We start from the raw sequence: 11,627 nt of genomic DNA on the forward strand, positions 1-11,627 counted from the left end.
GTTCTCAGGACAGGTCACTTTCAGATCTGCAGGTTTGAGCAGCATTTGGCTGCACAGAAAAAGTGAAATTACTAAACAAAACCCACTTAGTAACGAAATACGTTTGGCTGAGTGAGCAAAACAGCTGGATTGGCAAAATGAGTGTTCAGCTCTTACTGAATCTCAATTAATTATGAGCTAATTAAAGTGGTGCATTGATGAATGAAGTGTAATGACAAACGGACTGAAATATTTCCTGGTGAGTTCATCAGGAATCAGGGAGTGGTTGCTGACTGCTGGATTGCTCTGGAGGAAACTACAAAACTGATGGCCTTAAACCACTGTTCTGCTGCTCTTTAATCTGATTTTTTTGCCCTTTTTCAGTGAGGAAAGCCAGGCTGGATGGGGCTTGGAGCATCCTGCTCTGCTGGGGAGTGTCCCTGCCTGGGGCTGGGGTTGGGTCTGGGTGGTCTCTGAGATCCCTCCCAGCCCAGGGCAGTGTGGAATTCTGTGATCAGGTGGTGCTGTGTGCTCTGAGCTAGCTTTCCCATGAATTCCTTGTGGCACTCATGCTCAGCTTTTGCTGAGGAATGGGAGATTGGTTCCAGTTCCCATCTTGCCCTTCCTGTACCTGTGACAATTCCCAGTGCTGTGAACCACTTGCAGCCTTTCTCAAGCCCTCTCCCAGGCACTGATCTGGAGAATGCCAGCAGGATTCCTGGGATGTTGTTTTCACAATTCCCAGTGGTTCACAGCAGTGGAGCTGTTGTGTTACACAGGCAAGCTTTGATTGCTGTGCACACAGAATGGTTTGGTTCACAGGCAAAAAAAGACATTTATTGGTGATGATGCCACTGTGGGTGACACTGAGGTTCTTTCTGTCCTTCCTCAGTGTTGTCTGATGGTTGGGGGAGGTGCTGCTTCCTTTTCAGAAGGAATTTTTTCTTGGAAAGGGTGCTCAGGGTTTGGAAAGAGCTGCCCAGGGAGCTTTGCAGTGCCCATCCCTGCAGGTGTGCCCTGGAGGTGGCACTGAGTGCTCTGGGCTGGGGACAAGGTGCCCATGGGGCACAGCTGGCACTCCATGGGCTGGCAGGGCTTTGCCAGCCTCAAGAATTCCATGAAATTCCCAAGTGTGAGTTGATGCCTCTGTCAAAACCACAGTCAGGACTTCTTGCCAAGTCCCTCTTGCTGAGATTGCAGGGAATCCAGCAGGGAGTCCAGCAATGAATCCAGCAGGGAGTCCAGCAATGAATCCAGCAGGGAATCCAGCAATAAATCCAGCAGGGAATCCAGCAGGGAATCCAGCAATGAATCCAGCAGGGAATCCAGCAATAAATCCAGCAGGGAATCCAGCAGGGAATCCAGCAATGAATCCAGCAGGGAATCCAGCAATAAATCCAGCAGGGAATCCAGCAGGGAATCCAGCAATGAATCCAGCAGGGAATCCAGCAATAAATCCAGCAGGGAATCCAGCAGGGAATCCAGCAATGAATCCAGCAGGGAATCCAGCTCTTCCAGCCTCCTGTGTGCCTGGAGTTGTTCAGTGTTTCAGCAGGGAGCTGAGCAGATGCCAAATCCCTGAATGTGCATCTCTGTGATGGGTTGGGATTTTTAAATGAGGTTTCGTTTTGCCAGGGATGGATTTCAGGTGAGGAAAAACCCCACCAGTTGTTTCTGGTGGATTTTGATCCTGAAGTTTAGAAAACCAAGGAGCAGATGCTGGAGAATCGCCCAGGGCTCTGAGGATCCCCTGAGTTCCTGCACAGCAGAGGGAGAAATCCCAAGATCCTTTTGCCCACATGCCATGGCGCATGTGAGGTTTCCATTAATAGCCCAGAGGAATTTTCTTCTGGATTCAGAATTACTTGGAAGTGTTTGTTGGGAGCTCCCTGGCTTAGCCTGACTCCATGCACCAGATTTTGCAAACCTGGAGCTCTGCAGCACAGATGGCAGCGAGGAAGGTGCTGTCTGCTCCCTCTGGGGCTCCAGGGAGAAATGCAGGGATTGGGTTGCGCTTGGAATTGTGTCATGTGCTGCTGTGACCTGAGAATCGAGGTGACAGCTCCTGGCTCTGAACCAAGGGGTTGCTGCTTCTCCCTGTGCCTTTCTCCTGCTCTGTGCCTGGTTTGTGGCTCTAGGATTTGCTTTTGGCATCATTCCTTTTCACCTTGGAGCTTTGAGGTGGCTGCTTGCTTTTATTTGCACTTTTATTTACACTTGTGTTTTATTTACGCTTCGTACCTTGATAGAAGTGCTTGTCAACAAGTAACTCTGTAAAAATGCAATGTGGGTATGTACACAGCATTTTAAAATCTCTCTCAGATTTTCTCAGTGTAATAATGTGGATTATGCTGTGGTTTTTGTGTAACTCAGTGGCACAAGGGCAGTTCTCAGTGTTTTGTGTTCATAGGTGCTGCTTTTTGTGCCATCACCACGACTCTGGCAGGGGGGCTCGAGCAAATCTGCAGGGGTTTGTGTTAAAGGCTTTGTAGGAGTGTAACCATGGATTTCCTCAAGGGTAATGCAAACACAACGAGCAGCTGCAGCAGTTAAATTTTTTCCAAATATTGCATGGACAGGTCCTTAACTCACATGGATTTTTAGTTCTGCTTTTCCAAGTGTTGAAGTGAATGTATGTGAGCCTAGGCTGGGGCTGCTTGGCAATTCCTTTGGCACTGACATCTCCGAGTTACATCCCATAAGGAGGTGCTGTGTTTGCATATTTTCATCCAATTCTGGCAGTGCCTGTGCCTTTGTGTGCATGAAATGTGGGAGATCCAAGTGCTAAAAGCACCAAGCACCCCGAGAGGGAATTTTGGTCGCTGTAGGCACAGACAGTGCCCCACAGAAGGTATTGGGTGCTGCTCACTCTTCATGTGAAGTTGGAATCCTCCTGGTTTAAAATGTGAGTTTTTAACATCTGAGAGCTTCTGTTACTGGGTTTGGACCACAGCTTTGATGTTTTCTATAACCTCTGGTATCATTAGATAGCAATAGTTCCTTACATTTTCATAAAGGTAAAGAATGTGAGGATGACAGCCCATGCTGAGAATGTGCTGGATTTCCTCTTCAAGAGCTGTGTAAATGTTTCCTGCCAATACCCAGAAATCAGTTAAATTACAGCCTTTTGGTGGTGTTGTCCAAACCAGCCTCATGAAATTTCCTTTATTTAACAGCCTGGTTTCTGCCTTGGAGAGCACAAACTAATGCCCTGCTTGTGCTTTATTCCAGCTGTGCCCAAAGTTCTTGCACACCAACTCCACCAGTCACACCTGGCCCTTCAGTGCAATTGCAGAACTCATAGGTAGGTGATCAATGGCTTGGAATAATCCTTGTTTCTTGTTACAAACCTTTTTTCCTTCCTTTTAGGGGAAGACCTGGCTGAATATCCTCAGTGTTTTGCTTTTTTTATGGTCCTGTTACCTGCATTACCTGGGGCTTGTGCATCTGTTTGTTAGCTCTTGATGATCATCTTGCCTTTGATTTTGAGCAGAAGTTAATTGGACATCTCCAGTGTTCCTCTTTTCCACAGTCAGGAAGTGATGAGCTGGTTCCTCAAAATAGAGGTGTGGCTTGGGACCCCAGCCAAGCTGACCGAGCACTTTGCTGCTGCCAAAGGGAGCAACTCCTCTGGTCACACATTTCTCCCCTTTCCTTTTTCCCCCCCTTTCCTTTTCCTTTCCTTTTCCTTTCCCCCCTTTTCCTTTTCCTTTCCCCCCTTTCCTTTTCTTTCCCTCACTCCAGAAAATCAACCTAACAGAAGAAAGCAGGGATTTTTCAGCTGGATGAGGCCAAAGCTGTCCCAAAGGAGGAAACCAGAGCCCTGTGGCTGTGGAAAGGCCTGGCTGTTTTGGGAGTGCAATCTGTTCAATCAGCTCAGCTCTTTTCACACTCCAGATACTTCCAAACTCTCAGCTGTACCTCTCTGTCTTCTTTTGTGATGCTGAAATACATTTTAAGAAATATTTCACTGTGATGCAATTTGGACTTAAAGTTTATAGGAAGAAACCTGCCAAGGTTTCAATCACCAACCTGTGATTCCTTTATTGGCTTGAGCTGTTTTCTGTCTCTCAGCTGAACCTGGGGAGCAGGCAGAGAGGCAGAGGTGCCATCACATCCCACCCTTCCTCCCCCTCACAAATCCCTAGTGATGAGGGGAAGAGATGGACAGAAGTGGTGTTGGGGCAGCTGAGGTGGGCCTGGCTTTGCTGCCAGGAGGGCTTTGTGGAGCCCTGGTTTCTCTTTACTCGTGTTTGATTTTCACATCCTGTAAACAGAAAGTTGAGTCTAAAGCATTTTGCAGCTCCCCTCAGTAAGGGCTGGGAGAAAGCAGACATTGCATCAGCTGCTCTGCAGGCAGGAAATGAAACTGGAACCTGGCCTTGGTTTCATTTTCTGTTCTCCTGTGAGCTGCTCACCTGCAGCTCCATCTTTGGTCTTTGTGTCATTGCCATTGATAATCTGGGGAGTTTTGTGTTGGTTTGGGTGAGGTTCTCGTGGGTTGGATGCTGCTCTTCCATCCTAACACTCTGATTGACTTTAAAATGTGTCTGCACTCAGTTAATTTTTGGTTTCTGGTGTCCCACGCTGCTTTCCTTGCCCTCAGACAATGCCTATGATCCAGATGTGAGTGCCAAACAGATCTGGATCGACAAGACCGTCATCAACGACAACATCTGCCTGACCTTCACCGACAACGGCAACGGCATGAACTCTGAGAAGCTGCACAAAATGCTCAGGTGGGCACCTCCTGGCACCTGCCTGCTACAAATTCCACCTCTGCTTCTGCTACTGCTCACTGTATTCCTGTTTCTCATCTGTAATTCAATGGTTTTGCTGATAAATTCAGCATTTCTGAAGGTTCTAAAGGTCCAGGTGAGACTCCAGAGCAGGCAGATGCTGCTAAAGCTTCCCTGTAACTTTGTCAGGGAACTTTTACCTCATAATTTCCTTTTATCCTTTCTCTCAGCCTTCCCTTTATGCTGTGGAGACTCTGTAGTGACTGCTAGTGGAGATAAGGAGAATTCAAATATTTTGTTTTTACTACCATTATTATTATTATTATTATTAAATTTGTTCAAGCAAGAATAAACCATGTTAGACACCAATTTTTGATGCAGAATTGCTTTGTAAATGTGTTCAAACTCAGAAAAATTTATACTGTACAAAGTGTTTAATCTAGTGAGCTTAAGTGATTTAGCTAGAATTGCCTCCTTATGTGAAAAGCACAACTACAGAATATAAAATGCTGGTGAGCTTTGAAGACCAGAAGTTGCTTTCACATCTTCAACCACTAGAAATCCCAAGGAAAATCTCTCTAGATCATAGGAAAAACAAACAAACAAACAACGTGAAGTGCTAAAAGCACAAAAGCACCCCCTGAGAGGGGATTTTGGTCACTGTGGACACAGACTTGCTTTAGTTTAAGTTAGTGAATGAGAGAAAAAGGGATTTTCAGCTCAAACCCATTGGAATATTAATAATAGAATGCATTGTAGAAAAATTAATGGATTTTCTATTTTTTAAATGATTGTCTATTTACCTTTAAATATTCTGTAGGGTTGGAACTGATTTTTCTCTTATTTCTACAGGAGCTAAAAGTTTTCTGTGCAATTTCTCTCCTAGTTTAAAACATTGCTCTGCGTGCAGATTTAAATTTGAACAAGCTTGAATTCAAACTGCTATTTTTCTGTTAGAGACCATAATAAATCCTAAATTCCATGTGCAGTTCCCTGTTTTACTTGAAGTGTGATACAGAAATGGAAAACTTGTGAATCAAATTTTTCTAGGAAGTGGAGAGAGAAAAAAGACAGGGATAGGGGATTTTATTAGTATTTATTGTGGAATTACAGAATAACTACCAGAATCCCATAAAAATGCTTTTTCACCCAATTCCAAACTTTTAATTCCATACTTATTTCTAAGTATAGATATTTCTGTTCTGTACTTAAAAGTTGAAAGTAGATTCCCCTGAGTTTTTGCTGTGTGCTTTTAGCAGCTTTGTCCAGGTGATTTTGGGATTTAATTGTTCAGGAATCCCTGACCTCTAAAACAAGAGGGTTGGGTTAAATAATTGGCCAAGTCCTGCACTTGCATCTTTTGAACCCTCAAGTTTTGTAGGGATTTTTTCCCACCCTTGATGCCTTGTGCAGGCTGCCCTAGAGCAGAGGCTGGGCAGAGCTGAAGAATAAAGCAGGGATTTATTAAAAGGACTCCATGGATGCACCTTGGGCAGCACCAGAACCCAGCCAGGGCTGCACCCAAGATGAACCAAAATGGTCCCAAAATGGACAACCAGTCACCAGGTCTCTCACTTTTGTAAGTTCTGCTCTGTGGCAGTCATTTTCTGGAAAAAAACCCCCTTGCCCAGGATTTCTCCTGGGAAGCTGAGAAGCCTCAGAGAAAAAGCAAAACAAATTCTTATCTCATTTGCTTCTCCTGTGTTGTGCTCACATGTGGAATGTGTTTGGAGATTGTTTACCCACAGGTGATTGTTTCATTGGTTTCATGTGAGTTGTTTTGACTTACTGACCAATCAGGGTCAAACTGTGTGGGAACTCTGGAAAGAGTCATGAGTTTTCATTGTTATCTTTTAGCATTCTCTAAGTATCCTTCTTGTATTCTTTAGTATAGTTAGTACAGCATTCTTTAATATAATATAGTATCATAAAATAATAAATTAGCCTTCTGAGAACATGGAGTCAGAGTCATCATTCCTCCCTGCCACGAGGCACCCCACAAATACAATACTGCTCCATTTGCATCTTGGAGATCATTGTCCAATTCCAGCTTTAGGTTTTGCAGTCTGTCTCAGTTTGGAAAGACAGGAGTCTGCTAAGGAAGGCAGGAGCCTCCCCTGCAATGGAGAATGTAAACTCTCCTCAGCCCTCCGAATTGCTATAAATTTTAAATTAAGGGGCTTTCAGGCAAAAATATGGGAGCAGGAAATAACAGTTCTTTAATAGGGAAGAAAATAAAAGGATAAAAATAAACAATGCAGTAAACTAAAACAACACTGACAGAGTCAGAACACAGCCTGACACCCTGTGGGTCAGGGTGTTGGCAGCAGTCCCATTGGAATTGTGGCTGCAGTCCTCCTGCAGTGTCAGGGGTGGTTCTGCTGGAGCAGGGATCCTGGAGAAAAGGGTGTAGTCTTTCCTCCAATGATCCAGTGGAAGAAGAGGCAGGTGCTGTTCCTCTGGGGAAACCAGTGCAGAAGCTGTGCTGGTGTTCCAGAATCTCCAGATTATATCCAGGTAGGAATGCTTGGCTCCTCCCTCTGAGCTCACATCTCCCAATGGGATGCTGTAGCTCTTATCAGCCACGCAGTGACATTCAATGACTGTTATCAGCAGAGGTCCCCTCCTGAGGGAGGAGTGATCGTGGAAGAGATAAGGAAAACTGCCCACTTGACAAAAGATAACTGCCATGCAGATGGTAATAGAATACATCTTGCCCTGCAGTCTGGAACACAGTCCCACCCTGCTTGTTTTTCTCTCTGCAGCCCACGGTGTTTGTGCTCCTGGGCTGAGATTTGGATCATTTGTCCTTGGTGCCCAGCTGGAGCAGGAATTGTTTTGTCTCCCTGCTCTGTGCACAGAGCTCACCATCCCATAATGTGAAGCTCAGAAGTACATCCTAAAGCAGCACAGGTTCTGAACACCATAAAAGCTCAAAGCTGAGGCCTCACCCTCCCGTGTTTCCCCGTTGCAGCTTCGGTTTCAGCGAGAAGTCGGTGGTGAACGGCCGCGTCCCCGTGGGGCTCTACGGCAACGGCTTCAAGTCGGGCTCCATGCGCCTGGGCAAGGACGCCATCGTCTTCACCAAGAATGGCGACACCATGAGCGTGGGGCTGCTGTCCCAGACCTTCCTGGAGGTCACCAAGGCAGAGCACGTCATGGTTCCCATCGTCACCTTCACCAACCAGCATATCCTTCCTGCACACCCGGGGCAAAGCTGGGGCTGCGGCCCAGATCTGGGGATAACGCCACACAAAGGAAAGCTTTGGCTGCTTCTGGGGGTGTGGATAGCAAAGTTTTCTCCTTGGAGAGAGGAAAAATTCCAAGTTTATATCAAAATTTCAAGTTTATATCCGATTTTCAAATTTGCTATTATTTAAATCAGAAATGAATTTATATGAAGATTTATATCAAATTTTCAAATCTAGATGTATATGTTTATATCAAAATCTTCTCCTTGGAGAGGAGAACTTTTTCAAATTTTTATCAAAATTTCAAATGTATATCAAATTTTCAAATTTATATCATTTAGATAAAAAATGAATTTATGTGAAAATTTTATATCAAATTTTTAAATTTACATGTGGATGTTTATATCAATTTTCTTCTTGGAGAGGAGAAATTTTTCAAATTTATATCAACATTTCAAATTTATATCAAATTTCCAAGTTTGATATAATTTATATGAAAATGTATATCAAAATTAAAAATTTATATATCAGTGTTTATATCAAAATGTCAAATTTCTATCAAAACGTCAAATTTATATCAATTTTTAAATACAATTTTATATCAAATTTTAAAGTTGATATAATTTATATAAAAATGAATTTATGTAAAATTTATTTCAAATTTATATATCAGTGTTTATATCAAAGTTTCAAATTTATATCAAAATTTCAAATTTATATCAAAATTTATATATCAGTGTTTATATCAAAGTTTCAAATTTATATCAAAATTTCGAATTTATATCAATTTTAAAAATATAATTTTATATCAAATTTTAAATTTGGTATCATTTATATCAAAAAATTAATTTATATAAAAGTTTATATCAAATTTTTAAATTTTCAAACCTATATATGGGTCTTTATATCAACATTTTCTCCTTGGAGAGGAGTCATAAGCCAGAAAATTCTGGGACATGCTGTAATCAGCTAAAACTTTTAACCTTGTAGGAGTTCTGAGATGTGGAAAGAGAAGTTGGGAAGTGAGTCCTGAAATTTCCCCATTTTCTGACATTTTGCTGCATTCCCAGTCGCTGTCCTTAACAGTGCCCACGGCAGATCAGTGACCCAGCAGAATCCAGGAACAGCCTCAAGGCCATCCTGACCCATTCCTTGTTCTCTACTGAGGAGAAGTTGCTGGCAGAGCTGGATGCCATCATGGGCAAAAAGGGCACCAGGATCATCATCTGGAACCTTAGGAAGTAAGAGAAATCCAGTCTTTTACATCTCATTAATTCCATATTTTCTTTCACTGTATGCAAACGTTGAAGCATTTGCAATCTTAGAAAGTAAAAGAAATCCTGTCTTTTACATCTCACTCATTTCATATTTTCTTTCAGTGTATGCAAACATAGAAAGATTTGGAATCTTAAAAAGTAAGAGAAATCCAGTCTCTTACCTCTCATCAATTTCACATTTTCTTTCAGTATATGCAAACATAGAAGCATCTGGAATCTTAGAAAGTAAAAGAAATCCAGTTTATTACCACTCATTAATTTCATATTTTCTTTCAGTGTATGCAAACATTGAAGCATTTGGAATCTTAGAAAGTAAAAAAAATCCAGTCTTTTACATCTCATTAATTCCATATTTTCTTTCAGTGTATGCAAACATTGAAGCATTTGGAATCTTAGAAACTAAGAGAAATCCAGTCTCTTACCTCTCATCAATTTCAGATTTTATTTCAGTATATACAAACGTTGAAGCATCTGGAATCTTAGAAAGTAAAAAAAAATCTAGTCTTTTACCTCTCATTAATTTCACATTTTCTCTCAGTGTGTGCAAACATAGAAAGATTTGGAATCTTAGAAAGTAAAAAAAATGCAGTCTTTTACATCTCATTAATTCCATATTTTCTTTCAGTGTATGCAAACACAGAAGGATTTGGAATCTTAGAAACTAAGAGAAATCCAGTTTATTACCTCTCACTAATTTAATATTTTCTTTCAGTGTGCACAAACATAGAAGCATCTGGAATCTTAGAAAGTAAGACAAATCCATTCTCTTACCACTCATTAATTTCATATTTTCTTTCAGTGCATGCAGACACAGAAGGATTTGGAGGTTCTTTGTGGAATAACTGGAACAAGCAGTTTAAAAATGGGAAGCTGGACTCAAATGTGTATTTTAGCAAATCTCTGAGGAATTCCCCTTTTTGTCCTTCTTTCCTGGCTCCACCACAACACCTCCTCATGTATTTGCTTTTTTCCCCTATAATTAATACATTTTCCCATCTTCATTCTTAGAGATAAAAATGACAAACCAGAATTTGACTTTGACAAGGACAAATACGACATCAGAATTCCAGAAGACCTGGATGAAACAGGCAAAAGAGGCTACAAAAAACAAGAGAGGATGGACCAGATTGTTCCAGAAAGTGATTACTCCCTAAGAGTACGTGTTGGATTTTTAAAATTGGCATTATTTTTGGAAGCTGGAGGGTGCAAATGTTTTAATTTTAATAGAATCTGTTTTATAGGCTTACTGCAGTATTTTGTACCTGAAGCCAACCATGCAGATCATCCTGAGAGGGCAGAAAGTGAAAACACAGCTGGTTTCCAAGAGTCTGGCCTTCATCGAGAGGGATATTTACAGACCCAAATTTCTCAATGTATCCTTTACTATTTCCTTTGCAGAACTGAATTCTGTGACTGGGTTTTGTTCAGATATATTAAAGAATTTTGGGTCAGTTTTTGGTTTGGTTTTTTTTGTTTGTTTGTTTGTTTGTTTTGGGGTTTTTTTTGGGTTTTTGGTTTTTTTTTTTTGTTTTTAAAGTCCTATGGAAGGAATTATCTCAATATAAGAAAAGAAAGCTCTAAGACCCACTCAGAGTAACTCTAATTTTTTTGTGTTTCATGAGATTCACCCTGTTTTTCCTTAATATCTGCTCAAAGGCCAAAACAGTCAGAATTACTTTTGGATTTAACTGCAGGAACAAAGATCATTATGGAATAATGATGTACCACAAAAACAGACTCATCAAAGCTTATGAAAGAGTTGGCTGTCAGTTAAAGGTAAGAAATTGAGGCTTCAGAATATTTCAACATCTTAAAAAAATTTCATTCAAACACTGATTTTAAAAAAGAATATGGATGGAAAGCAAGATATTGATGTATACTTTATACAATCACCTTTTTTACTGTGTGCAGCAGTTAAAAATTATATTAAATTGTTTGGTTTTGAGCTGTTTGATACAAAAATATGAATCTGATCACATCTTTCAGGACAAAAAGAGGGGTGGAGCAGAGGATTTGTTCTTTAGGGGGTTTATATCAAGACTTTCTCCTTGCAGAGGAGTCATAAGCCAGAAAATTCTTTTTACCCAGTGTAGATACAGTTAATAATTACCTCCAGCAAACTCTTGCAATATTGACATGGATTTTGTGTTGGTTTTCCTGATAAACTTTAATTCCTTGCAGGCAAACAACATGGGTGTGGGTGTTGTTGGGATTATTGAATGCAACTTCCTAAAACCAACTCACAACAAACAAGATTTTGACTACACCAATGAATACAGGTATTTTTATCTGCATTTTCTAGCCCATATTATCATTTCCTGGGAAACATTTGATAAAGCTGCTTCTTTAAATAGGAAGAGTAAAAGTTCCTGGTGTTGTGGCCAAACCTGGTTTAAATGCAAACAGCTCTTTTTAGATCCTTTTTTGTCTGCCCCCTCTTT

At 41.2% G+C, this 11,627-nt stretch overlaps 1 protein-coding gene across 1 annotated transcript in view; it reads left to right on the top strand.

Annotated features, from left to right (window-relative positions):
- The first annotated feature begins 3,215 nt into the window (after nucleotides 1-3,215).
- MORC3 (MORC family CW-type zinc finger 3) overlaps nucleotides 3,216-11,627 on the top strand; it is an 18,757-nt gene continuing 10,345 nt past the window's right edge. The window contains exons 1-8 of the mRNA XM_031065025.1: nucleotides 3,216-3,283; nucleotides 4,586-4,718; nucleotides 7,693-7,907; nucleotides 9,003-9,150; nucleotides 10,195-10,342; nucleotides 10,428-10,559; nucleotides 10,843-10,962; nucleotides 11,368-11,465. Of these exons, the coding sequence (XP_030920885.1) occupies nucleotides 4,687-4,718; nucleotides 7,693-7,907; nucleotides 9,003-9,150; nucleotides 10,195-10,342; nucleotides 10,428-10,559; nucleotides 10,843-10,962; nucleotides 11,368-11,465 (893 nt within the window). The 5' untranslated portion in view covers nucleotides 3,216-3,283; nucleotides 4,586-4,686. The remainder of the gene's footprint in view (nucleotides 3,284-4,585; nucleotides 4,719-7,692; nucleotides 7,908-9,002; nucleotides 9,151-10,194; nucleotides 10,343-10,427; nucleotides 10,560-10,842; nucleotides 10,963-11,367; nucleotides 11,466-11,627) is intronic.

Source organism: Geospiza fortis, unplaced genomic scaffold (genome assembly GCF_000277835.1).
Source record: "Geospiza fortis unplaced genomic scaffold, GeoFor_1.0 scaffold623, whole genome shotgun sequence".
Classification (NCBI taxonomy): domain Eukaryota; kingdom Metazoa; phylum Chordata; class Aves; order Passeriformes; family Thraupidae; genus Geospiza; species Geospiza fortis.